This window comes from Phascolarctos cinereus, unplaced genomic scaffold (assembly GCF_003287225.1).
Source record: "Phascolarctos cinereus isolate Bilbo 61053 unplaced genomic scaffold, phaCin_HiC Scaffold_5;HRSCAF=322, whole genome shotgun sequence".
NCBI classification, from domain to species: domain Eukaryota; kingdom Metazoa; phylum Chordata; class Mammalia; order Diprotodontia; family Phascolarctidae; genus Phascolarctos; species Phascolarctos cinereus.
This window is the reverse complement of record NW_027555958.1, coordinates 253,567,393-253,595,150: the sequence shown is the minus strand read 5'-3', so window position 1 is coordinate 253,595,150 and position 27,758 is coordinate 253,567,393. Positions and strand designations below refer to the sequence as shown.

Genomic DNA, 27,758 nt, shown 5'->3' with positions numbered 1-27,758 from the left:
TCCTTAAAGGATGGAGACTGAGGCAGTGAGTATAGAAGAGGAGTATGCTTGAAAGAAGGAACTGGCAAAGAGTGGCAACCACTCACAGTTGGAAGAGAGTAGAGAGAGATAATAAACATTTCTGCATCACCAATGGAAAAGGACAGAAGACATTTCAATGGTTAGTGTTAAATGGAAGGCAAGAGAAAGTCAAGTGTTGGAGTCTGTAGGAAGATTCTCAATAGCCCACAGTGTCGATTTTGACTAGTAACCAAAACTATGATTTCCATGACCAAAACATCCTACCCTGGCCACCAAGGAGTCATCCTCTCCCATCACCTCCTCCACAACCTTTTCACCAAAGGTTTCATTGCCCATACCAAAGACCATGCCCTTCTGCTTGGGGCTTGTTCTAATTGTTGATTGCCTCTCCCAAACCACAACTTCAGGAAAGTTGCAGTCACTCTTCTCTTACTCAGGCCCTATCCTTCACTCTTCAATTTGGGAACCATGAACCATGATCAAATCAACTCTGCTGTATGACCCCCATTCACTACTTGATAACTTTAAGAACCAAAAGACCCCTACTTGGCCACTGCCTCCTTGGATGCATGTTGTCTCTCCCACTAGAATGTAAACTCCTCATCACTACTATTAACATAGTACTAGAAATGCTAACTAGAGCAATGAAGACAAGAAAAAGAAATTGAAGGAATAAGACTAAGCAGGACTGCTTCCAGCCTAGCCCCCATAGCCATAATTAAGGAGAGAAATAACTGTGAAGAAGAGAAGACCTTCTTCATTGTGGATACCTTCCTCATCACCACAGCAACAACTGTTGAGCACGTAAATACGAGAGCCCTGGAAGTGACAGCATGTCATTGAATACCTGTCTCTCTTCTAGCCCAGTTTCCATAGCCATCACATGTTCATGGGAAAAGAGAAAACAAATTTATCACTTTTTGCAGATGTACTTAGAGAACCCCAATGAGTCAACTAAAAATTAACTGAAATAGTTAATAATGTCATCAAAGTTGTAGGATATATGATAAATCCACATAAATCAGCATTCTTATAAGTAACCAACAAAAACCACCAAGATATAGAATGAGAAATTCCATTAAAAATAACTACAGAAAATATAAGCTCCTTGGGAAATTATCTTCTAAGATTCACATAGGAATAATATGAATCTAACTCTAAAATACTCTTTGCAGAAATAAAGACAGACTTAAATAATTAGAGAAACATAAATTACTCCTGGGGAGGTTGAGTCAATATAATAAAAATGACAATATTACCTAAATTAATTTATCAATGCTGTATTAATCTCCCAAAAGAATATTCTAATGAATGAATGAAAAAGTAGTTATTAAGGGCTTACTAAGTACAAAGCAATGTGCTACTGCAGAGGATACAAATAGAAAAGTAAGACAATCCCTGTTAGCAAGGAGCTCACATTCTAACAGGGGAAACAATACACATGGAACGTTTCAGTTGCAGGTCAGCTGGAAAGGTCCTATGGTCCTTAGAGTGCAGTGGTATACCAGGTAGTAATTCCTCTTCTTTAATGTTATTTCCACTAATAAAATCTTATCTGTTTCTGACTCTAAGTTATATGACAATTCCAAGGACTTCGGTGGCAAGAATTTTCCCTTCTGGGTCTTCAATAGCTGTGGTTGCAGGAGCAATTGCCAGGCTGCAGTTCACCACCTTACTTCCTAGGATGATGGCTATGGGCACAAGGCTGGAAGTCTTTATTATGGTAATAGCAGGAAAGGCTCTTGGGTTCAGATTCTGGGCCACCTCTATTCAAGTATGAGGGGACAAGGTGGTAAAGAAGGTGGAGGTTGTTCAATTTGTCTGGCACGTTGCCTCCTGTCTCTTTCTCTGGGTACCTTGATGCTTCAGCTAGGCTGGCTAGTCTGATCTGTGGGTGGCAGCTGGTGGGTATGGTTGGCCTCTTCTCCACAAGAGTGGCTTCCTCAGACCACTGCTGTGGGGGTAAAGAGCTCAGAATGCTCTACCACGGGTCAGGCACAAATATGAACGTTTGGGGTAGATTCTCTAAATTTGTTCATCTCACGTTTCTTTTGGATTACTTCAATTCTGCTTTGCTTATAGAGCACAACATCTTCTCTGGGAGGGCATGTCATGCTGGTTGGTCCTGTGCCACTGTCTCCCATGTCATACAATCAAATCCAAAGTTCTTAAAAGAGACCTTGAGAGTATCCTTGTATTGTCTTTTCTGACCACCACATGAGTGCTTGCTCCACAAAATAGTCAAGTTTAGGGGTACTGCTATTCCCAGGGCTCTTGGGCCAGGAGTCCTAGGTTATCTCCATATAAGTATAAGGGGACATTATAGGCAAGGTTGTGGCGGTGTTTTGGCTTGCTTCCTCCTCCTGGGGATACCTTGTTGCTTTAGAGCTAGAGAAAATAATAACAAAATTCTTAAGAAGGAAAAAAGGTAAAAAATCCTAAGGATAATGTTAAAAACAAGTGGGAAGGAAAGGGGGGGGAGAGAGAGAGAGAGAGAGAGAGAGAGAGAGAGAGAGAGAGAGAGAGAGAGAGAGAGAGAGAGAGGAATAGATTAGGTATACAACATACTGAAGCAAACAAACATAGAAGCTCAGTGTCTGATGAATTCAAAGACCCCAGTTACTGGTGAAGAACTCATTATTTATCAAAAACTGCTGGGAAAACTGGACAACAGTTTGACAGAAATTAGGTTCAGATAACATTTCACACCATAAATCAAGATAAGCTCCAAATGGATACATGACATAGATATTAAAAGTCACATCATAAACAAATAAGAGGAGCTAAGAAGAGATTACCTTTCAGATCCGTGGATGGATAGTTCGTGACTAAACAAGTGACAGAGATGATCAAGTGAGATAAAATGGATAATCTTTTATATAAAATTAGAACATTTTTACACAAACAAATTTAACAGTAAATATTAGAGGGAAAACAGGTAACTGGGAAAACAATCTTTGCAACAAGTTTCCCAGACATATATGGAACTGATTCAAATTTATGACCAAGAGCCATTTCCTAAAGATAAATGGTCAAAGGATATGAATATGCAGATTTCAAAGGAAGAAATCCAAGCTATCAACAACCACACAAAAATATTTTAAATTACTAATTTTTAGAAAAGATGAAAATTAAAGCAATGTCGAGGTTCAACCTCACATCTAATCAGACTGACAAAGATTGCAAAAAAAGGGGAAATTATAAATGTCTGAAAAGGTTTCAAGGAAAACATCACACTAATGTAGGACTGGTGGAGGTTCAAATTAATCCAGTATTCTGAAAAGTAATTAGGAATTCTGCCCAGAAAGCTATCAAACTGTGCATACCTTTTGACCCAACTATATAACTACTAGACTACCCAAAGGAAATCAAATAAAAGAAAAAGGATCTATATGTACAAATATATTTATAGTAGTTCTATTATAGAAGACAAAAATTGGAAGGAGGAGGTCTTCCTATTGAGGAATGGCTAGACAAATTAGGGTATATGAATGTATAGAATATTATTGTGCCAAAAAAATTGTGAAATGGACAGTTTCAGAGTAAATTGGGAAGACCTCTCTAAACTGATGAAGAGTGAAATGAGCAGAACCAGAGAACAATATTGCTAACACCATTAAGGGAAAACAACATTGAAAAACTTTAGAACTCTCATCACCACAATAATAAACCATCAGCCTAAAAGAATGAAGAAAAACAAGAGGGATGATAAACTTAAAATGGCATTAAAGAGACATACATCTAAAGACATGATTAATGAGAGAAATTTGTTTTGCCAGATTATGTAGATACATATTGAGCAATTTGTTTTTTGGTCCCACTGTATGTTTTTTTAAGTTGTCCAAGGCGAGAGAGTAGCGGGAAGGAAAGGTTAATAAAACAACAACAACAAAGGCTGTTTTTGAAAAATAAAAAAGCAATCTTAAAAAGAATGAAAGTTCCTCGAGATCTGGGACTGTTTTCATTTTTCGTATTTGCTCAGCTACCGTTTAGCATTTTTAGCAAGGTAAATAGCGTATTTTCATTCATTCATTCATTCATTCATTCATTCATTCATTCATTCATTCCGTAATGTGGTCACCTATTAGAATGCAAATTCCTTAAAGGCGGGGAGTCGTCTTTTGCTTTCGCATTCCCAGCGCTTAACTGTGCCAGGCACTTGGTGAAAACTTAATATTCATTCATTCGGCAGTTATTAAACCCATGAACTAGACCCGGTGCTAGTAGTTGGGGATGTGTGTAGAGAGCGCAGTTCCTAGGCCTTTGGGAACTTAGTAGGAAGGTGACAGAGTAACAAGGACATGTAAATGAGTCGGAGTGACCAGAGTATAAAGAGAGAAGGATCGGGAGAAGGAACGTGGGTAATTGGCCTCGAGAAGGACTCAGCCTCGCCAAAGGAAGATTCTATGAAGGGGGGAACCATAGAGCTGCAGTCATTTATAGAGACCAGGATAAATTCTAAAAGGACAATGGGAGTGATGGGGGAAGGTCATGCACACTTGTTTCTATGGAGAATCTACCAGGGGTGGAGAACCTGCAGCCTCGAGGTCACACGTGGCCCTCTAGGTCCTCAAGTGCAGCCCTTTGACTGAATCCAAACTTCACAGAACAAATCCCCTAAATAAAAGGATTTGTTCTGTAAAAGTTGGACTCAGTTAAAAGGCCGCACCCAAGGCCCTAGAAGGATACACATGGCCTCGAGGCCGTAGGTTCCCCAACTCTGCAAATTAGGCCAGGATTCTGAGCTAAGGATGGCGTTTGCTACAGACTGCTGGAGGGCCCCTTTAAATTGAATATCTAGCACAGTATTGCTGCTTCTCGCGAGATTTCTTGGGTAGTTTAGCCAACCGTAATGAAGAAAAAGAAAAAAAAATCCATAGTTGCCCTGGGCAACCGAGAGGCTGCAGAGAGGTGCGGAAAGAATTGTCGATCTATAGGGTTCTCGGAAAGAATGGGGCGGATCTCTGGGCTGGTGCCCTCTCGTTTTCTAACGTTGCTAGCTCATCTGGTAATCGTCATCACCATCTTCTGGACGCGGGTAAAATAACTCCCTTCACTTTCTTGGGGTCATCCCGCCCCTTTTCTGTGGCCCGGGGTTTAAGCGTGTGGCAGAAGTCGCGCGCGCCAATGATCCGCCTGAGCTACCGCTGTCCCCTGGCCTGCGTCTGCGCCTGCTCTTCCTTTACGTACCGTAGCTTCTCTTGGCGCTTGCAACCCTTAGCCACTTCTCTACGGAAAGGCGCCCCCCCCCACCCCTTTAACGTGTTACTTTTTCTGCCCTCCCCAAGCGCAGTCCGGAAAGGGCCGCCCGTCAGAGGCAGAGCTGGGTGCATCCCAAACGGCTCCTATGTAGGAAATCTGGCTTTGGGGTTTAGGATTCCTGGTCCGTGGACCTCGGTTTCCTCTCCAGCAAAAGGAAGCGCTGGCTTGTTTAATGAACTAGTGGTCTCTCAAGGCCCCCTCTCTAGTTTCAACACTCTGTAGCTGAATGGGAGGGAGGGGAAGGGACAGACCCTAGTTGCCCTGCAACTATCATTACTCTTCTACCTTGGCTTAAAAACCCTGTTTTACTCCTGCTCTTCTCTACTCCTCTTCCCTAGGACAACAACATCCAGGCCAGTCTGCCTCCCCATTTCACCTCCGAGGATTATGAGAAGGAGGACTCTAAGTGAGCCGATCAGGGGTTGGGCGGGCGAGTGTGGGAGGCCTCCCCCTCCCCCACTTTGGGGGTGGGGTGGGAGAGTCAAACCATTCTGGAAAAAGAGCCTGGAGGAGGAAGAGGGCCCCTGATTGGGAAGGGTAGACTCCAGGATCCCTCTATCCCTACATAGGCTGGTCACTGCTCTCTCCATTACACTGGGCCTTTTCCTGGTAGAACTAGCAGGTTTCTTTTCAGGCGTGTCCATGTTCAACAACACCCAGAGCCTCTTCTGTATCCTTTCGGCCTACTCTTTCCCCCGGTGGCCAGTGGCGTGGCTCCGTAGATTGAAGGGTGCTGGGCCTGGGTGGGTGAGGGGCGAGGGGGTATCTCTGAAGTTTAACTTGAGCTTGGCACAAGATGGAGCCCCTTCTAACATGGCGGTGACATAAGGAGGGGGTCGGGAAGGAGAAAGGAAGGAGAACTGAACCTCTCTGCTCTCTAACCTGACTTAATTTGCTGGCAGAGTAAACGCAGGTTCCCTTCGCTCCCCGGCCCAAGGACCAGGTCCTGCCTGGGTACCGCCCACCTCTCCCAAGCCTGGTGGGAAATGTAGTTCCAGTGTTTCTTTTCCCTGACTCCGCCGAAGCGATCGGGGTGCATTGTTGCGCAGCGGTGTCTTTGGCCTTCTTCATCTTCGAGAGTTGGGAGAGCTCCACCTACTGGTGCATCTTCGCTTTCTGCAGGTGCGGCTCGAAGGGGCACCTACCCTAGGCTTCCGAGAGGCTGCCCCCGAGGAGGCTACGGTTTAAGGGCTGATCCTGAGTAGGGTGTGGGTGCTGGGAGTGGGCTATCTTTGTCACAAGGAAGTCCTTATCAAGCCTCCTTCCTCTCACAGTGTCCTCCCAGCTTTAACTGAAGTAATGATGTTCATCGCTGTCTTCGTGTTAAAGAAAAAATCTTTCTGACCCTCTTTCCACAAACGTGGGGCGGAAGACGGAGAAGGCTTTGCAGTCTTTCAGTCCTTGGGGGAAAACATGGGAAGACTCTACCCTCGATGGGGTTTGGGGGACTATTGGCAGTGTTCTTATCCCTCCAAGTTTTGGCACAATGATATTGTATATAGTACTTTATAATAAAACCCAACTTTTGTACCATAATTAAGCTGGTGAAACCTAGCACGGGGACGTTCAGTGTTGGCCATACACAGGGGAAGAGGAGAGTGGGCTGCCCTGGAAAGGGAGCCTGGCGTTTTCCCATCCACTCCAGGACCTTAAAAGTTACTGGTGCGTCTTCTTTTTAGATGATTACGGTCCAAATCCCAGGAAGGGGAGGGGCCGATTTATTCAAGTGACAACGTGCGTCATTCCGGGGACAACGCTCAAAGCAGGATCAGGAGGCTTCTCACCCTTTGGAACTCTGAGTGAAGAAGCTGAGACTGGCTCCTTTAGATTCTATTTGGGATGAAAATGGATAGAACAGCCCCTCTGTTTATGGGCTTGGGGAAAGAAAGTGCAGAGTATTACCACTGGATAAATCAGAGTTAGAATGTCCTACATTTGGCTCCCAGAAAAATATTCTTTATTGTTAGTAAGGCATGCCCTGAATGGATGTGACTTCTTCCCATCTGTAAAATGGGCAATACTTACTACTACCCAAGTTATGTGTCAAGGTGGAGAAACCGGGGACCCTTGAACACGTACTAGTTGTGTGACCTTGGAAAAGTCATTTAACATTTTTTAAGCCTTAGTCTCCTCATCTGTGTGTAAAATGGAGTTATTGTGAGGAAATGGGTAAATGGTATCCCCTCTCCACCAGGGAGTGGAGTCGAATTCATTTTTATGGTATACCCCAAATCTTCATTCTTTCCAACAGGATTGGGGTGAGGCATGCCACTCTAGAAGGTGACACTCCCCTAGGAAAGATTAATGGTGGCTGAAGGAAAGATAGGAGGGAGCTTGGCACCTTGAATTATGAGATATGATTACAAGAAACATCAGAGTCAGAGTCTGAATTTGTGTTCCAGTTCTGTTCTTTGTTATCTTCTGGATTTGGGGTATATCATGTTATTACTCCACTAGTGGTTTCCTCATTTCAGAAGGAAGGCGTTGGCCTAGATAAACTCTAAGATTACTTCCAGTTTTAAATTTGTGGATCTTAGGTTTGAAGTAAAAATAAATATGGAGAAAGTTAAAGCATGGCACTATTCTATCCCTGAATGTGACAAATATCTTTTAAAATAAAGGCAAAAAGAGGTTGGGAACCATGGCTTTTGGACTTTTCTTGCTAAAATTTTTTTAACCTCTTTTCTACAAGGAATAGTCAGTCATTCCTTATATTCCTGTCTAAAAACAGAGCAGGGAAGAATACGTTGGGCAATATAGGTAATGTAAAAGCAGTAACAATAAAAACTTGCTAATGAAGACAATAAATAACAAGCATTAGATGTCAACTATGCTAGAGTAGGAATCTTGATAAAAATGCTAAAATTGATATAGCAGTCCTTCCTAAATTGTTTCTGTACTCTTAATATCTTGTGTCTATGTAACACTTCTCTGAACACATTATTCATTTGCTTCTCAAGACAACCTTGTGAAATAGATGTTATTATTAGCCCCTGTTTCAGAAATGAGAGCTTAAGTGGTTCAGAGTCTTTCAGCTAGCAGATATCTGAGGCAAGACTGGAACTTAGATCTTTCTGCCTCTAAGTCCAAAACTATTTACTACCCTGAAAGACCTTTCTAAGCTACTTCACCCCCCAAAATTATTTTTGATAATGCCTCAGATAGCCATCTGATTTCCACTCACCCTCCAAGGTATAATAAGCATTGTAGTAGAAGAATACTAGACTTGGGAGTCAGGAATCAGGTAAGAAATTCAGCCATTTATGTTTTCCAGTCAAGTCTACTAAGTATCAAATACTTTATTCGAGGTCCTGGGCCAATCCTGGGTGTACAAAGAAAGACAAAAACTCTCAAGGAGTTCACAGTCTAATGGGAGATAAACAGGAACAATTATAAACAATTAAGAACATACAGAGTACATAGAAAGCTACCTAAGAGCCCTTGACCCATCCTAGGTAATAATTTAAAACGGTGAGGTACTCTCTTGATCCAGAGAATCCCATGAAATCATGCAAGTCAAGGGGTTCAAATCTCTAGGTCCACTTCAAGAACACCTGTGAAACAGCCCAAGCTATCAAGGGCATGCATATATGAAAAGCTACCAAGTATTTGAAAGATGTCATATTGAAGAAACAATGTGTTCCCTTCAGGTGATGTAATAGTGGAGTTGGCAGATGGGCCCAAGCTAAGCAGTGGGGTTGGACACAGGGGCGTTGGCCCAAAAAGAATGCTGAATTCTTGCTGCATATGCTTAAAAATGCAGAGAGTAATGCAGAACTGAAGGGTTTGGATGTGGATTCCCTTGTCATTGAGCATATCCAGGTTAACAAGGCTCCCAAAATGCAGCGGTGTCTTAACAGGGCTCATGGTCAGATCAACCCATACGTGAGTTCTCCTTGCCATATTGAGATGATACATACTGAAAAGGAACAAATTGTTCCTAAACCAGAAGAGGAGGTTACTCAAAAGAAAAAGATATCCCAGAAGAAACAAAAGATTATGGCATGGGAGTAAATACAACATTAGAGTGCAAATAAAAGTTAAATGAAAAAAAAAAGCTACCTAAAAGAAGAAAATATATTTATTTAAACGTGTGCCTTATTCTTGCCCTAAGATAATGTGGACTTCATTGGATTTCAGCAAAAGATCGGGAGGAAAGTGCTGGCTCTGCCACTCACTACCTGTGTCCTTGTGCAAATGACAACCTCTCTGGGCATTAGTTTCTTCATCTGTAAAAAGGAGTTGGATTAAATGGTTTCTAAGGTGATTCCAATTCTCGTATCCCATGATCTTATAACTGTGTCTTAAGTTTCATCTGTTTATCCCTCAGGAACTAACATAGCACCTTTGCACATCATAGGCACTTAGTAAACACTGTTCAATTTAACTGAAAAAAGGGCAGTAATGTTTCTAGCTTAGGTAGTAGGACAGTTGCTTATATCATTGACAGAAATAGGGAAGTCATGAAGATTATCTCATTTGATAGGAAGATGCTAGATTTTTATCCAGGTAGCTATGTCCCACAGATAGTTGGGAATATCAAACTGGAGATCAGGAGAAAGGGCGGAGATATAAAAATAGATTTAGGAGTCATGAATATATACAAACTGGTGATTTTAGCCCAAGAGAAGAAAGATCTTGTGGGTGAGAGCTAAAAATGGGCTACCTCAGAAAGTATCCCATCAACTAAGGATGTTCCACTGAGGCTAGATGACCTCTTGCCAGAAATGTTGTAGACAGAGTTCATGTAACCAGGTAAGACAAGGATCTGTGAGCCCTTCCAACTCTCAGATCCAGGATGACAGATCCAAATTTGAATATAACTGTATTTCACAAAGCTAAACTATATTGTGATAGGAATTCATTTTTACCAATATACCTAGCATATAGATAGCACTGAGACTATAGTATTATTAATAAATTATCAACTGTTGATATTAACAACTCACTTTATCTAGTGTTTTAAGGGCCTTATTTATACATTCACGACAGTAGCACACTGACATTACATTCTCTGTATAGTGCATAGCACTATACCATGCACGATTAGGAGTAACATGTGCTTCTTGGTGATGACACGACAGAAAGAAGAAGGTGAAGCCTAAGACACTTATCTACTACACCATTGTGGGAAGAGCCTTGCTGATAATCAGAAAATTGAATTTTAACCCTGGGGCAGCAATTTTTGTCTTATGCAGGCAGCTAGGTAGCATCTTAGATAGAGTATTAGACTTGAAGTTAGGAAGATGAGTTTGAATCCTGCCTCAGGCACACACTAGCTATGTGACCTTGTGCAAGTCACTTGACCTCTCTCATTCTCAGTTTCCTCATCAGTAAAATGTGGTTAATAATAGTACCTACCTTTCAGATTTGTTGTGAAAATCTAATTAGCTAACATATAAGCAAACCTTAATACATTATATGTATGCTAGCTGCTGGGCAGGTAGGTGGCACAGTAGATGAGAAACTAAGGCCAAGAGAAGTTCCAGTTGGCAATGCAACTTCTTCCCTCCTTCCTTCTTCCTCCTCTCTTTTCCTCCCCTCCCCTTACCACTTGCAGTAAATGTAAATAGCAATTGTTTCTGTTTCAGACAGAAACCCTGAGTATCTTCCTTTCTCAGATTGATTTTTTTTTTAAAACTAGGTAGAAGGGGCCATTCTCTGTCTCATTTTTTACCTAGCCTTAATCACTGAATGGGTGTTGCCTCAAACTGAAACTTGTTAAAAACTTTAGCTTAAAAAGGCCAAGGTCTCCCACTCCATCCAGGGCCATCTCCAGTCATTCTGATCTATATCTTGCCACTGGATCCAGATGGCTCAAGAGGAGAAAGTGAGGCTGGTGACTTTGCACTGTCCTCCCTCACTTAAATCAAATTTACTTGCAAGTCATGGCATCACCTTCATGGTCTTCTTGGAGAACAAAGGACAAATAACAAGTGTGAAATATCCAATATTCAAGTGGTGATGTGGGTTTGCAGCTCAGGGGAGAAACTGGGAAGGGATATATAGATCTGTGAATCATTGACATACAGATAAATAAACCCACAGAAACTGATGACATTTCCAAGAGAGGGAATGCAAAGAAAGGAGTAGGGTACCTAAGACAAAGAATTGGGAACAACCCATGGTTATGTGGATACTGTGGATAGATTACCAGGCCTGGAGTCAGGAAGATCAGAGTTCAAATGTGACCTCAGACACTAACTGTGTGACCCTGGACAAGTCACTTAACCTCTGTTTGCTTCAGTTTCCTCAACTGTAAAATGGCGATCTCTCCTACCTCCCAGGGTTGTTGTGAGGATCACATGAAATAATAATTGTAAAGTGCTGAGCGCTTGGTGCAGTGCCTGGTATGTAGTGAGCTAAATGTTAGCTATAATTATTTTTATTTTGATATGATGAATCAGTAAAGGAGACTAAGCAGGATTGATTAGACTAGGGGTTCCTTACCTGGGATCCACAGACAACCCCCCCCAAATTGGTCAAAGGATAGATATAAAGCTATCTTGTTTTTTAAAAATGTTTTGATAAGTTCAATATGATTTCCTTTGTAATCTATGTATTTTATTTTGTATGCCTAAAAAACATTAATCTAAGATGGGGTGGTACATAGGCTTCATCAAACTGCCAAATGGGTCCATGACACACACACAAAAAAGTCACAAAAACCAAGAGAGGAGGGAGTATCCAGGAGGAGAGAGTGGTCAACAATATCAAATGGAGCAGATTGGTTAAGAAGGTTTGAGCACTGAAAAAAGACTGTTATATTTGACAATTAAGATATCATTGTTAACTTGTAAAGAATGGTTCCAGTCCAGTGATGAAGTTGGAAGCCAGAATGTGAAGGGTCTAGAAGTGAGCAAACAGAGAAGTAGAGACTGCTAGTGCAGTTGGATTTTTCAAGGAGTTTGCAGAGTAAAGGAGGGAAGACAAAGGATGATAGCTTGAGGGGATGGTAGAGTCCAGTGAAGATTTAAGGATGGAGAGACTTGAGTAGGTTTGAAGGAAATAGGTGCCTCCCTTACCACTCAGCAAGTAGGGAACACTGACCCTTGATTGTTAGTTCAGTCCTGCTTTGATACTTTGGCCAATAAGAAACTCAAATCCATACATTTCTTTCTCATTCTCTGCCTTCCCCTTTCTCATCTGAGTTTCTTGCAGCTTCTGTATGTTAAGAAGTCTAGGTCTATAAATCAGAAGAACTAGATCTGAATCCTGAAGCTGCCAGTTACTAGAGGTGTAATCTCAGACAAGTCATTTAACTACTCTGGGTCTATTTCCTCATCCTCAAAATGAATGAATTTCTGTAGTCACTCTGAGGTGATCTCTGAAATCCCTTTCAGCTCTAAATCCTCTTGGTGCCAATGTAGTCACAGTCACAAGGAGCAGGGATTGGGGATACACGGATGCTGAAGCCAGACTTAGGGACAAATTGGACTTTCTTTTTCTTTCTGTACCCCCCTTGAAGGGTACTTACCTCTCTCTGCAAGAGTGGGGTGGTAGTTTTTTTTTTTTTTGGATGTTAGATCTGGGAGCTGGGGTGGGTAGGGGTTGGAGTGTTGGAGTTAAATCATCTAGCACAATACAGTTGAAGGCTAGGGTTTTAAAGAATAAGCTATGTGTGGTTGGGGTCTGTTGTGTAAGGGTGTCCAGGATGGAGCAGTAGGAAGGTCTGAGAATGGAGTGCTCTAATTTGGGGAACTGTGTTGTCAGGTTGGGTTATGAATTAGAATGTTCATATGTTGGGATTGGGATGTTGAAGTCAAGGTCTATAGTTAGATGTTAAACATTGGAAGTAGGAGCTGGGGAGTTGGACTGTCTGAAGTTGGAGTTGTCATTCTAGGGGAGTTGGAATGTTAGGGTGCTAATGTTAAGATCAATTATCAGTTAGGTGTTATCAAGTAGGCACTGGAGTGAAATTAAAGCCAGGCATATCAGAGTTGAAGTTTGTGTATGAGAGGTTTAAAGTGATGAAATAGTGAATTGTTGCAGGCCTGAGAGTTGAGGTGCTGACAGTTTGAAGTGTTGGACATTAGGGTGCCATACCCTGAGGTACTGGAAGATTGAGATGTGTTATGTTTGGGGTGAAGTTGGGTTGGGATATTGCAGGTTTAGGTGCTTGAAGTTTGGGGTTAGGGTTAAGGTTTGCCATATTGGATGTGTGGAAGTTTGGAGGGTCAGGGATGTCAGAGTTTTGGTTTTGGACTGTTGAGGTTTGAAGTATTGGAGTATCAAAGGAGTTTGAAGGAATATTAAAGGCTGGGGCGGGGTCTGAGTTTTGGGGTTAGAAATTCAAAGCTGAGGCTTAGGAACTTGGGTGTTTTAGGTTAGAGATGTTTGGGACTTGAGAAAATTTTAGGGGTTGGATTGTTGGATGCTGTAGTTTAGGGGTTGGGATGCTGGGTGTACAGTGTAGTAGCTTTATAGATTTCTAGATTTGTTGTTGGGAGTGTTGTGAATTTGGGAGTAGGAGGGTGGAGTTGAAGAATTTGGGGGATTGGGGTTGTAGATCTGGGGTGCAGGGAGTTTGGGGGTTGCAGACAGGCGAACAGGGATAGCCTGAGCATCTTTGGCGTGAGGAGTTTTAGAGGGTCCTGAGCTCCTTCTAGGTCAGGGTCTTAGGAAGCGGAGAGGGGAGGGAAGGAGCAGGGCATCCAACATGGCGGCACTTCAACCCCTTCTCCCAGCTCCCCCCTCCTCCTTGCCTCCCCACTCCCCCGCCCGGCCTGGCCCACGGGTGCCCGGATGTGGGTGACGCGCGGCCGCCATCTTCCCGTCCCCAGGCTCGGCAGCACCATTCGGAGCCAGCGCGAGCCGGAGCCGCCGCCGCCGCCACTGTCCCCGCCCGCCCGCGCGCCTGCCCGCCCCCGCCATGTGAGTCTGCACCGCCCGGCGCTTGGCGCCATCCCCGGGGCTACCGTGGGCCCCCGTGCAGTGCCCGGAGCCATCCTCCCGCTGTCACTCCTTCCACCTCCTCCTCCTCCTCCTCCTCCTCTTCTTCCTCCTCCTCTGCTCCCTTCTCCCCGCAGCCGCCGCCGCCCTCCTGGCCGTTTCCACCCTAGTTGCCTGGGCGCCCTCTGGGAGTTGGGCCCGGCCGTGCCCCGGGGAGGTGCGAGCCCTGGGCTGCAGCCTCTCTCGCCGCCGCCGCCCCGTCCAGTCCCTGCCCGTCCCTGCATTGTCCGTCCTGTGCCCCCTAGCTCGGCCGGCCGCGGGGACGTCGCTTTTGCTTTTAGAGGAGGGGATGGATTGGGGCCGGTCGAGCCTCAGGAGAATGGGGGACAAGGAGCTAAAAATACCCGGGCCCCAGGGGTGCCCGGGGGCTGCAGGGCCGCGGTGCGGTGCAGAGCGGAGACCGAGAACGGGCGCCCCGAGCCCAGCCAACCCGACCCGCCCCTGGAGATTTCCTGTCACCAGCCCCAGCACGGCCACTGGAACCCGGCGTCTTTGCCTCACATGCCTGCCCCAGCTGCCCCGCAAAGTCTCGCTGGTCTTGGCAGCCTCCACCAACCTACCCCCCACCCTCCCAGCCTGAGGATTAGGGGCTTGCCCCCAGTCCCCAGGCTGCCAGGGGCCCTGAGAGGAGGAGGTGAGGAGTCTCACTACCATAGTGCTCGAGCCCAACCCCTCATTCTTCAGGGGGAAACTGGGGTCCCAGAGAGGAGACTCAGACTCAGAATGAGTCTGGAAGGGCTTGCCTGAGGTCTTCTCTTTGGGGAGGAGATCTGGGAACCCGGGGTAGGGGAGATTTGGCAGAGTCTGCTGTGAAGGGCTGGATGTCCTTGTGTCAAGACACCTTTGCCACTTACACCCTCAGGTCTGCTCCTGCTACTGCCATGCCCCCTGCTGCCCCAGCAGGAGAAGGGGGCCCTCCTGCTGCCCCCCCAAACCTCACTAGCAACAGGAGGCTGCAGCAAACCCAGGCCCAGGTGGATGAGGTGAGCGAAGAAGTGAAAGGAAGGGGAGTAAGGACTGTCTGCCTTGTGATCAGTACCACGGACAGCTCACTGCTACGTGCTTTAAGATAGAGCACTTCGGGTGGGAGGGAGGTTAGGGTAAGAGGCACAAATGTTTCGTGTCAGCAGTGTTGGACAGCGACCTGTGTCACTGTTGTCATACCCCTGGCCACCTGGTAAGTTAGTTGGCGTTGCTCCTTTGCTTTACCCTTTGAGGTCTGGGCCTGGTGTGTTGGGCTGTTGTACACTAGGCATGTTGGAGGTTTGTAGGTGGTGGGTAAGTCTCTGTTTTATGTTTTTTTGTGTAAGGGGAGGTTTCTGACCTACACCCAGTGTGTCAGTGAGTTCTGCTAGTATGTTCAAGGCATGTACCTGGATTAGCTGCTGGCATGCCCTTGCTTTGTGTCCCTGGTGGGTTCTGTGTATGCATTATGCCTTAAGCATGTGTCCCTGGTATTATTTACTGTGTGTGTCTGACAACTCCTGTACGTCAGGTTATAGTTAGTCCAAGGTTTGTGGCCCAGTATATGTCAGATGTATGTCCTTGGGGGTTGTCCTATTTGTGTAATGCTTGAAGCCTTTTCCTGGCATAGTTTGTGACATATCTTTGGTATGTTACTTGTGTGAATCCGTGGCATAAACATGTCATCACTCTCGTCCTCCATTGTCTAGGTGGTGGATATCATGCGGGTGAATGTGGACAAGGTCCTAGAGCGGGACCAGAAGTTGTCAGAACTAGATGACCGTGCAGATGCCCTCCAGGCTGGGGCTTCCCAGTTTGAGACAAGTGCTGCTAAGCTCAAGCGTAAATACTGGTGGAAAAACCTCAAAGTAAGGGGGCTTGAAGAGGGAATGAGGGAGGTTCTACAGGGTGAGTTAGCTGGGAGAGAAGACTGAGGGAATGGGGTAAAGTGTTCGTTAGGCCTGATCAACACTAAATCAAAACTGTGTGACCTTGGGTCAGTCACTTCTTTCTGGGCTTCAGTTTCCTCCTCTAAAATTAAGGGGCTATATTAGGTGATCACTAAGGTTCTTTTCCCCCCTTGATACACCGTGGTTCTTCAGGAAATGGTTTGGAGGGTGGGAAGTAGGCAGAGCTTGGTGTTCTGACCTCCTCTTCCTCTATTAACCTGATTATCACTCTCCCCATCCCTCTTCTCTTTCCTTTATTCCTTCCTCTCCCTTTCATCTCTCTTTCCTCCTCTTTTCCCCTTTCCTTCTTTTCCTCATCCTCTCTCCACCTTCTCATCTCACCTTTTTTCTCCCTTTCCTCTTCCTTTCCCTCTTTCTACCCCACCCTCCCAGATGATGATCATCCTTGGAGTGATATGCGCCATCATCCTCATCCTCATCATTGGTGAGTGGGGAGTTGAGGGAGGAGGTTCAGATACTATGGCCTAGGAGGAAAAAGATCAGTCTTTTCCATTGGTCCCTTGTAAGATCATCAAGTCCCACCAGCATCCCCATAACTTACTCTCCTAACTAAGGCTGATGAAACTCCACCTCAGGGTGGGGGGCTGGGCAGAATTGAGGAGGGCTAAGTGTAGGTGAGAGGTTTCCCCAGCTGGGGGAGATATGGACCAAATCTGACCCTAACGCTCTTTGGGTCTCTCCACAGTTTATTTCAGCACCTAAGCCCACAGCAGGAGCTGCCCCTGCCCGGGAGAGGGCCCCCTTCCCTCCATGGCTCTCCCTCTCTCAGCCATATCTTCCGGCCCCTTCTCCTGTCCCACCTCCGGTGTGTCTGCGTGTGTGTCTCCCCTTGTAAATAGCCAGCTGTTATTTATACATATATAATATTATATATATTTGGTCTGTTTGTAGTTTTATTACTAGAAGATTTTTTCTGGTTGTTCTTAACTTCTTTCCCCTACCCATCACCTTTTTCTTTCCCATAACTCTTCATTCCTCTCCTTTTCTTTTGATCCACAGTCCCCTCATGTGCATTTGCTATGCAACATTCTCTATTCTTTTCCTTCCATCTTCCTTTTTGCCTGGATTTAGCTGTTCATCTCTCCCACCCATTCTCTCTCCTCCCAGGAACCCGGGGCTCCCCCTTATTTATGGACTATCCAATCATTATGGACTGTGACAAAGATTCCCTTAGCCACCTTTCCCTCCCCCTGTGTCTCCTGGGAGCTCTGAGCATTTAAATTAGCATGTCATTTACATAACCACATCCTTTTTGGTTTGCTTTTCAGTCATTCCTGCCTCCTGACCTGTACTGGGTCTCCTCCTTTTACCTACTAACCATACCTATGGGTCCTCCAATTTTACCCTTATTTGCACGACATTTACATAAGTGAGGGGTTCTTTGCTTTTAACACATGGGGGCTTGTGGCCTCCCCCCCATACCATTTTTTTCACCATCCATTTCCTTCTAACTCTTGTCTGTCATCATCCTTTCCCAATTCCTCCTTCCCACAAATGCCTCCCCAACTCTCAACCCCACAGCTGGTATGTAAGTGTCTTAAAGTTAAATGTTTTGATGGACCAATAATTCTGCCACTTGGGGGTCTCCACATTCCTACTCTCCATATTTGGTAGGGGGGCTCACTGACATTATCAAAAGGGTCCCCCTCACCTGCCCCTCCCACCCCAGCTGGGATGAATTGGGGAACCCTGCTACATTCCGATTCTTATCTAGGAGGGGAGGCCACCAGCCAACAGGGGCTGTCACTGCCGTGGGGAGTCTGGTAAGGGGGCTGAGGAACACCTCACAAGTCCTCCATGGACCTCCTCCCCTCTGAGCCACCTCCTTGTGGGGAATAGAGCAGATAGCCCACCCTGGGGTTCCAGGGAGGGTTTGCAAAGTGCTGTCATTGCCCATCTCCCTTGGATGCCCCCTTGAATTCAAGGAAGGGGGAAATAGTCACTGCCAGAATGTGGTGTTGGGGGAGGAGGAGACATTTTACCCCTTCCTCTCCCCAAGGGAAGAAGGGAATGGTTCCCTTTGAGGTCCTCTAGACTGAGAGGAGTTGGTGGTTGAAGGAGGAGGGTCAAAAAGTCTCTTTAAATGGCACAACTTGGGGGGAATGTGGAGGGGAGGATACAGTCCTTTTACTTGCCACTAGATCTCCATGTTCCCCCATTCCACTTTCTGGGAGGTTGAGGAGAAAGAGAGCTGCCTACTGGGTTGGGGGTGGTAGAGATGTGGGGGTGGGGCTTTGTTTTAGACCCCCCCCATTCACTATCCCTGCCCTGTCCCCTTCAGTGCCCCCAATTCTGTGGCAAATACAGATTGTGAAAATGTACAATAAATAAATGTGTGATGAGAAACCAGATAGTGTGTGCGCATCTTTGTTCAGGCTGGGGAATTTGGCTTTCTAAATTGAGGGGGACATGGATTGGCTTTGGATATGCAGAGAGTGAGAAGGGTTAGACTCCAGCAGAGGGATGGATGCTTAGCTTAAGGCTAGGAAAGAGGGTTGTTGGGAGAGAAAGCTAGAGAAAATGGGCAAAAGAGAAGACAGGGCAAGCAAGGCACTGAAGCTCTGACCTGGACCAGGAGGAAATGTAGCTCTAAAGCTAGCCACAAGGAGAAGTCATAGAATTGTGTAATGAAAAGACTTCCTTACATTTATAAAGTTTTTTCATAGCCATAAATTATATGATTCCCTCACTCCACCTCCAACAACCTTTGAGGTTTGCAGAGTATTATCCTTTGTAGAGGAGGAAGTAGGCCCACACAGATGATAGGATTGGCCTAAGATCACAGAGTTATTCATTATCAAAACCAGGATTTGGAATAACAGACAAGATCTAAAATTTGAAGGGAACTTAAGAGATAATTTAATCTACTATTCTCCTTTTGCAGATGAAGAAACTAGTCTATAGATGTACAGTTATTTGTCCAAGGTCACACAGGTCACCCTTGGCAAAGAAAAGATTCACACTATTTTTTAAAAACAAATTCTAAGTTAACAGAGACCTAAAGAGACCATCTTGTCCAACCCATACATGAAGAAAAATCCTCCAGAATAGGGATTCTTAACTTATTTTGTGTCATAGACCTCTTTGGCAGTCTGGTGAAGCCATTAAACCCCTTCTCAAGAATAGTGTTTTTAAATGCCTAAAATGAAATGTTTAGGATTCAAAGAATCAATTTATATTGAAATAGTTATCATAATATTTCAACACAAGCATCATGAACCCCTGATCAAGAACCCTTTTTCTACAGTGTCCCCAAGAACTCCAGGGGAGGCAAACTCACCACCATTTAAGGCAGTCTGCTTCACTTTTGCATAGCTCTAAATTTGGCGATGTTTTCTTTACATAGAGTTGAAATCTCCATCTGAAGCTTCCACCCATTGTTTTTTAGTTCCAAACTAGGCTTCTTAATGCCCTGTTCAGTGTTCTTTCCATTATATTACAGTGCCTCTCTGTGTGATAGGGAGAGAACCACTAACCCCACCCCCACCCCCAACATACAGGCTGCTTTGTATACAAGAACAGAGGGAGCAGAGTCTATAGCCTAGTCTTACAGGGAAAGGACCTGGATAAGGGAACCATTAGGACACTGAGCAACTGCTTTTCTCAGGGGCCCAAGTATTTATCTTGTCCTCAGTTCCTGGTTCTCAGAATCTTTTCACCTATATAATCTCCTGTAGTTTCTAAGTTTTGTTGTTGTTCAGTCGTTTCAGTTGTCTCATAACCCCATTTAGGGTTTTCTTGGCAAAGATACTGGAGTGGTTTGCCATCTCCTTCTCCAACTCATTTTACAGAAGAGGAGACTGAGACAAATTGGGTTAAGTGACTTGTCCAGGGTCACAAAGCTAGCAAGTATCTGAGGCCAGATTTGAACTCAGGAAGATGAGTCTTTCTGACTTCAAGCCCAGACTCTATCCACTGCTCCACCTAGCTGCCCAGTTCCTAGGTTATTGGGCCACCTGTTTATTTATTGATGAGTACCTCAATTCCATTCAGTTTACCTTTAGCAGATATAGTGCATATAGATATATGTACTCTGCTTGTGGTCGGGGATGAAAACCTGTATTCAAGGGCGGTAAGAGAGACCCAGTGGATTTCAGTACAAAACACAACACAGCAAGCACAATAAAGCAGAGCGTGACAGTGCATCAGAGGAGAGTACTTTCTGCTACTTGGCTTAGAAGGGTTCATGGAGAAAGTGGCATCGGGGGAGGTAGGATTGGTAGGATTTTTACAAGCAGAAATTTGGGAGGGAAGGATGGGAGAGTGAGAAGAACATTATAAGAGTGAGAAGCCAGGTTAGCAGAGTTTTTTCCTACAAAGGTAGAAAAATGCTAGACTATTCAGACTATATGTAGTCCTGTGTCACTAGAGCAAAAGATATGGGAAAGGCTGGAAAAATAGACTGGAGCTAAATAATGATAGGCCATTAATGTCAGTTTAAGGAGTTTAGGTTTGAATCTGTAGGCAATAGTGAGCCTAATATTTTAATCACTAGTGTAAACTGATCAGTTATTATATTAATTTTATATTAATATATTATTCTATTAATGTAGAAGCAACATAGGGTCATGTGGAAATAGTACTGGTTCTGGAGTGAGAGGAATCATAGTTTGGAATCCCATTGTCACACTAACTCTGTGACCAAGGGCAAGTAAGTCACTTAACCTCTCTGATGGTTAATTTCCTCATCTGCAAAATAGAAATATAATCTGTAATAATAGGGCTGTTATGAAGCTCAAATATATGCTTTGTAAATATCAATTATTATCACTTCCTCCTTAGGGCTGCCTCTTAGAATTCTTAGCTTTGCTACAAGAGATCTCTACTGGAGTGGGGGTAAGACATAAATTTTTGTGATGTAAAACCAAAACATCACTAAGACTCTCAAAAAAAGAATTCTTAGCTTTCTTCAAGCCTTAACTCAGATGCTATCTCCTATTGGAAATATTTTCTCCCAGTTAGTGTTCCTTCCCTTCAAAAATTAACTTGTATTTACTTATCTATGTACCTGTTGAGAAAACACATCAACACACATCCACAAAACAAAACTCCTTGAAAGCAGGAAAACAGGAATCCTTCTCCTCCTTTCCACCCTATGGCCACTAATCTAGTTCAGGCCTTAATCACCTTTTGCTTGAACAAAATTTTTTTTTAAGGCAATTGGGGTTAAGTGACTTGCCCAGGGTCACATAGCTAGTAAGGGTCAAGTGATTGGTCTGAGGCCGGATTTGAAATCAGGTCCTCCTGACTTCAGGACCAGTGCTCTATCCACTGCACCACCTAGCTGCCTCTGCCTGACCTATTACGGTGACTTTTTACCTGGCTTCCCTGTCTCAAGAGCCACCAATTACAGCTAGAAAGCATTCAATCCCGGCCATATCCTTCCATGGGGAGAAGTCCCACCACAAGGAAAGTATTCCACATTACAATACTGTTTAAGTGACTCAGATGAAACTCATTCAAGCATTAAAGATTAAGTGCTTACTATATTCAAGGTAACATGTGAGGCTGGCTACCCAACAAAAACAACATGCCTTACTGATTAAGGCATGTTCAGGAGCTTAACATCCTATTCAACCTGTTTGCTTTGGTTTTATTATTCTCTACAATGAACAGTCTTTTTCCTAGTTCAGGTCCCTACATATCATAACCTATATGATGAAAACATTGTATGGTTGCTTTGTAAATAGGGATGGGAGACATATAACAAGGCTCCACTGCAATTCCCTTCATTACGAATATCTTAACCCAACTAATCTCCCAAAGCACCCTAACAAACAATATACAAAATGACTCAGGAACTAAGTGGATCTGGGAGAAAAGTTCAGGTTCTTGAGGTCTTTCCCTACTGGGTTCAAAGCACTTTTTTTCACTTTTACTACAAAGGAGGTAAGAAAGGCAGCCTGGTATAACCAAATGGGTAGGTACCAGGGGGTGAATTCTGCCTCAGAACTTCATAGCTATATGATTTTGGGTAAGTCATTTGAACTCTCAGATCTTTAGTTTTGTCATCTGTAAAATGGAGAAAATAATACTTGCACCCCTCTGGACCTTGGTTTCCTCATCTGTAAAATTAAAGTGCTTGGACTAGATGACCTCTAGATCAGCATCCTCTATGGTCCATGTGGCAATATAGGTTCTGAACCTATTAACATTGATAGGAAATCCCAAGTCTCAGTTCATCAAAAAGTATTATTGGCTTGTGTTTCTAGATTTAAAGGTGTAAAGACTGCAGAGGTCATTTAGTCCAACTCCTCTCATTTTACAAATGAGTAAATGATACCACTAAAGTTAAGTGATTTGCCCAAGGTCACACACAGCTAGTAAAGTGCCAAGCCTGGATTCCAACACAGGTCTTTTGATTCCAAATCCAATTCTTTTTCATATCCTGACATTTCAGAATGAAGCTTTGAAGCTGGTGCTAGGTATAAATTTGGTCTAGTCTCCAGGGACCCAATAACCATGACTATATTTGCTGATTCACAGGTCTCAACTAATAAGAGACCTTAAGTCTCAGGGAGCCAAAGGCAATAAAGAGTTTTCACTGAAGAGAAGCCACATCCATTAGAAGTCTTGAGCAGGTCCATCAAAGATATTGGCCCTTAAGGCACCAAAGATACTAGAGAGAGGATCACCAAGAATGGATTCCAGGTGTGCCTTGTCCTTTGCCACTTTACCTCCCTGGGGTACCTGTACAACAATGATTTATTGACTCTGAGAATCAAAGAGAATCTCCTGGTGTCTCTGATCACCATTGACTTCCCTGTGTTTGGAGTGACTGACCTTGGAAGCAAATGCTGCCATTCTAGCACAGGAGCTAGGATCATCATAGGACACTTGAGGCTGGATAACCCAATTAATTGCTGCTTTTCCTATCTTGAAGTAAGCAAACTCCAATCTTCTGCTTTTCTTTGATTCAGAGTTGCTGTTTGATGAGGGAACAATCTCTTCCTCTACAACCTTCTCCTCAACCATCATCCTTATTGACTTAAGCCTTCTTGGTCCATATGCTTCTCTGCCCTCCCATTCCATTACACCCTGTGGACCTCCCACTGTATTAGCACAATCTTGTTCATTCTAGATATCTTTCTCATGTTTTTAGATCTTCTGGAACTAATGGAAACCTAGCTCTGTCTATAAGACACTATAGCTTTAATAAAATGTAGCACCCTGAGGACAGGGACTACTTCATTATTGTTTTTTGTACTCCTGCTCCCTAGAGCAGTGTTCAGCAAATATTAGGTGCTTAATAAATGCTTGTTGACTGATCCTTGACCTTTCTGATACTAGTTATTCCTCTTGTGCTAATTGTCACAATGTGTCAAGAAGAGGAAACATATACTCCTTGTTCTTCATTGGTACTTATACATCACTCAGAAACCTTCTCAGCTTTGAAATTCATGCCATCAGTCTATTTGCCCTATCCAGATCTTTGGCCTAATAATAATAATAGACAGCATAATTATATAGCACTTTGTTCACAAAGTGCTTTATATATGTTATCTCATTTGATCCTTATTCTATGAGGTAGGTGCTATTAGTGAGGAAAATATGTTTGAGAAAGGTTATTTTCCCAGGGAAACAGAGGTAATAAGCACCTGAGGCAGGATTTGAACTCATCTGCCTCCAAATTTAATGCTCTGTGAAAGCTCGATGAAACCCACCAGCTTCCAATTCATTCTATGTCTTTTCTCAAGGAATTTAATTCCTGGTTTAGTCTTCCTCTTCACCATGACCATTGTTCTAATATTGGTGTACTTCAACGTACATGATAATGTCCTTTTAAACACCTCAGCCTCCCAGTTCATCAGGGTCTTTAACTTCTTTAACAAAGAAGATCCATCCTCCTATACACACAGTGATCATTTTCAATGTCACCGTTAAATGTAACTGTGGTGCTGCCATGATTTTGAACTCTGAAAATCTTCTCTGTGATCATAACCTTCCATCTTTTCTTTTCTCCCTCAACCAGCTTTCTGTCTTCATTCAAACCTCCAGTCTCTCTACCCCTCCTTCTTCTCCCAATCCATTACATCTGTTCTGGCCTTACTTTATTCCCTTCGCAGTCTTAACCTTTTCAACCATATGCTGTCCTCAGCTTATGAATGCCTTGGCTTCTCCTTTCTATTGATATACCTTGCCAATCCCTACCCCTAGGTTACCCCACCTCCCCTGAAAACTCCCCCATCTCCACTCCTACTCAAAGTTTGAGCTCTGCTGAAGAAAATCACACAACTATCCTAAATGGATTCACTACAAATTTGTTTATCTGATCTTAATTGGGCTCTCATTGCTTCACGGCAATCCTTTTATTATTCTTCCCTATTTGAATACCACTCACCACAGCAACTATTCAAAACCTTCTTTTCTGAAGTTCCCTACATCAGCAATCTCCCCTTGTTCCCAATGGAAAACTTCACATTACTGAAAAGTTTTATGTCATATGCCATTATTTTCCTCTTCTCCCTTATATGACATTGCAAAATCTATCTGCATCATATCCCATTCTCTCCTACTTTGCTTTAGTCTCTCATTTTATCTCTTCTTATCTATTGGCTCCCCCTTGCTGCCTACAAATATCCCATGTACACCATTCTTAAAAAAAAAAACACCAAACAATAACAATGTTCCCTTGTATGTATGGACACAGTATGTTTGTTTTGCTGAACTGCCTTTTTCTCTTTCTTTTTCCTCAATTACACGTAAGCCAAAATTTTAAACATGTGTTCTTTAAAACTTTGAGTTCCAAATTCTCTCCCTCCTTCTCCCCCCAGGGAGGGAAGGCAAGCAATTTGTTATAGACTTTACATGTGTCATCATGCAAAACATTTCTATATTAGCCATCTTGAAAAACACAACACAGACCAAAATAATCAAGATTAATAAAGTTTTAGAAGTATGCTTCAATCTGCATTTAGACTCTGTTAGATCTTTCTCTGGAGGTGGATAGCATTTTTCCATCATAAGTCCTGTGAAATTGTCTGGGATCATTGCATTATTGAGGACAGCTAAGTCACTCACAGTTGATCATTGTACAATATTACTGTTACCATGTACAATGTTCTCCTGGTTCTGCTCATTTCACTTTGCATCAGTTTATTTAAGTCTTCTCAGGTTTCAGTCACATTGTTCTCTTGCTTTTCCTGGTACCTGACTGCTTGCTCCTCAACATCTTTTGCTGAATTATCATCTTTCTCTTGCCACCAAAGGCTCTATCTTTGGTATATTTCTCTGCTCTCTCAGTGATCTCATTAGCTCCTATAGTTTCAAATATTTTCTCAACAAGGTTGACTCCTAAATTCATATTCCAGTCTTAATATTTTTCCTGAACTCCCATCCCACATGACCATTGAACATTTTTTCAACTGGCCAGCCCACTGACATCTCAAACTCAAAATATCAAAGAGATCTCAATACTCCCCCCTAAATTTATTCCCTTTTCCAAAATTTTATTTCTGTTGACCATCATTCCAGTTAACCAAGTTTGAAACCTTGGAGTCACTCTTCACTTTTCTTTCTATCTCACCATCAATATCCAATAAGTTCTAATGACTTGTAGGTTCTACCTTTTACATCTGTCCCAATCTGTCTCCTCCCCACTCATAGAGCCAGCACCCTACAGTCAGGTTTTCATCACTCTTTACAAATCACCTCCAGTCTCTCCTCTCTAATCCATTGTCCACATATCTAATAAATTAATGTTCTATGAGGGAAATAATTGAAATAGGGCCACATTATTTTATGGACAAGACACCAGAAGGGGATACAAGAGAAATATGCTGAAAATTTGTGGAAGAACACCCTAGAACATCTCCTGAACTAAGCTGGTATTGAAGAATTGACTCAATACTCTGCATTTCTGACTTAACCAAGACATTATGAAGGAAGGTAGCATCTCAAATAGAAGCACAGAGTCTTAGTATCTTAGTATTTATTAGAATCTTCTTCTTTGAGATAGGGCAAGACTGAACTTTTATAATCTGTAGGATGACAAAAAAAATCAAGTGAGAGTAGTACAAAATTAGCTGAGAGGGATGACTATACAAGAGATTGATAAGGACTTACAAAGCTGAAAGAATCAATTAAGTGGCTGAAAGAATCAGTTGATGGCTAAGTGGATTTTGGGGGGAGTATTTTGAGTAAGATAAAATTAATGGACAATTATAGCAAGTTGATCAGGTGCTTTGTAATTTTCTGCTTACAGACAGAAGTTTTTTTTCCCATGAGAAAGAAATTTGTCTTATCCATAGTTTCTTCAGTTCCTAGTCTACCCATAGGCCTTTATAGTTATATCAAGCTCTCTAAAGGCACAGCAAAATAAGACAGGCTTAGATCCCTACTTCCACCCTGAGTATACATATAGTTTGGAGGCAGGAGATGAATGGACCATTATCCAGAAAAAGAGACTGAAAGTACTGGCAGGTACAAGACTAGTACCACTTAAGTCAAGGGAGGAGACAGCACTCAAGAGCTGTCTTGTAAATGTAAAATAGTGTCAAAAGGTCCTGAGAGGTCAAATACAAAGGCAAAGAAATGGCAATATTCAGTAGGTGATATATTCTGCAATGCTTCATCTAGCTGACTGAAGGACAGTGAGGACACAATGAAGAAGCAATCTTGATTTGACTTCTTTAGCTCACTTCCTGGCTAATGACATCAGGTGAGAGATAATGTTATAAGACCTCAGGACTTCTCCCTTTGTGTCACTGTTTGTTCTCTCCTTTTAGGTGAAAGAAGTTGGAGGCTATGTGACTTTATGAGTTTCAAAATGGCAAGAAATTGAGTCTAAGAGTTTGAGAGTCCAAAAATTTAGTTCATGCTGGGTTTTGCAGCCAGCCTTCAGCACTTACTTGCAGGGATGCAACCTTTATATGTGAATTTGATGGAAGTAATGTCATTCAGGAACTGTGTTAAATCTGAGCCTGTTCTCTCTAGAGATTAACGCAGCATGGCAGGGAAATGTTTCCCTAAGGGGTTGGGTAGAAATGTTTGTACTTCTGTTTTTTCTGTGTCTTCAAAGTTAATAGCCCTTTGTAAAAGCTTAAGGAAAAAAAGATATGAAGGAATTCAAATGACCATGAATACAGGTCCAGTTAGATGACAGGAGGCAAATGATCATTAGACCATCCAGCACTCTTTTACCGTTGAGGGCAAATTCCCTGTCACTTAGGGGGACTGACCAATAGGGGATCAGTCCTCTATCAGCTTGAGAACTGATCTCCTATAATTATGGTCTGTGAGTATGGATTCCCAGGTGCAGAGGACTGGGTAGAAGAAATCAAAGATAACCCTCTAGGAGCAGCCTAGATTTTAAATCTACCTTTAGATTTTATTCAGTAATTATATCCTAATATATATAAGCAAGCAATCTTAGCAAATCATTGGAAGTTGGGAAGGAGATTTGAATCTCAATAAGATGGGGATAAATTCCCCATCTTCCTTCCTCCATTAGAATGAACGCAACTTCTCTGGTATATATGAAGTATGGTCATCAATGTTTTATTTATGAACCTGAGCCAAGCACTACAAATTATTGTCAGGAATACATTCATACACTTAGAACCAAACTAATATGGTTTGGAACAAGGA

General features: G+C 43.1%; 2 protein-coding genes across 3 annotated transcripts; both read left to right on the top strand.

Annotated features, from left to right (window-relative positions):
• Positions 1 to 4,886: 4,886 nt before the first annotated feature.
• On the top strand, positions 4,887 to 7,922 carry TMEM107 (transmembrane protein 107). The gene is made up of 5 exons (XM_020966735.2): positions 4,887 to 5,059; positions 5,622 to 5,689; positions 5,853 to 5,953; positions 6,309 to 6,405; positions 6,558 to 7,922. The coding sequence occupies exons 1-5, from the start codon at positions 4,973 to 4,975 to the stop codon at positions 6,625 to 6,627; spliced, it is 423 nt and encodes a 140-aa protein (XP_020822394.1). The 5' UTR covers positions 4,887 to 4,972; the 3' UTR covers positions 6,628 to 7,922.
• Positions 7,923 to 14,037: 6,115 nt separating this feature from the next.
• VAMP2 (vesicle associated membrane protein 2) lies at positions 14,038 to 18,518 on the top strand. Of its 2 annotated transcripts, XM_020966823.2 has the most exons (5): positions 14,038 to 14,157; positions 15,098 to 15,218; positions 15,909 to 16,067; positions 16,542 to 16,593; positions 16,855 to 18,518. In XM_020966823.2, coding segments are annotated over exons 1-5 (351 nt in total). In that variant the 5' UTR covers positions 14,038 to 14,155; the 3' UTR covers positions 16,872 to 18,518. The 2 variants fall into 2 exon arrangements, with proteins under 2 accessions (XP_020822482.1, XP_078011783.1); XM_078155657.1 differs by lacking the exon at positions 14,038 to 14,157 and having other exon boundaries at positions 15,042 to 15,218.
• The last annotated feature ends 9,240 nt before the right edge of the window (positions 18,519 to 27,758 follow it).

Coding starts and splice junctions, on each gene's coding strand:
- TMEM107 (XM_020966735.2), top strand. CDS start 4,973: ATGGGGCGGATCTCTGGGCTGGTGCCCTCTCGTTTTCTAACGTTGCTA. Junction 5,060..5,621: donor TCACCATCTTCTGGACGCGG/GTAAAATAACTC, acceptor CCTCTTCCCTAG/GACAACAACATCCAGGCCAG. Junction 5,690..5,852: donor TATGAGAAGGAGGACTCTAA/GTGAGCCGATCA, acceptor ATCCCTACATAG/GCTGGTCACTGCTCTCTCCA.
- VAMP2 (XM_078155657.1), top strand. CDS start 15,057: ATGTCCTTGTGTCAAGACACCTTTGCCACTTACACCCTCAGGTCTGCT. Junction 15,219..15,908: donor CCCAGGCCCAGGTGGATGAG/GTGAGCGAAGAA, acceptor TCCATTGTCTAG/GTGGTGGATATCATGCGGGT. Junction 16,068..16,541: donor ACTGGTGGAAAAACCTCAAA/GTAAGGGGGCTT, acceptor CCACCCTCCCAG/ATGATGATCATCCTTGGAGT.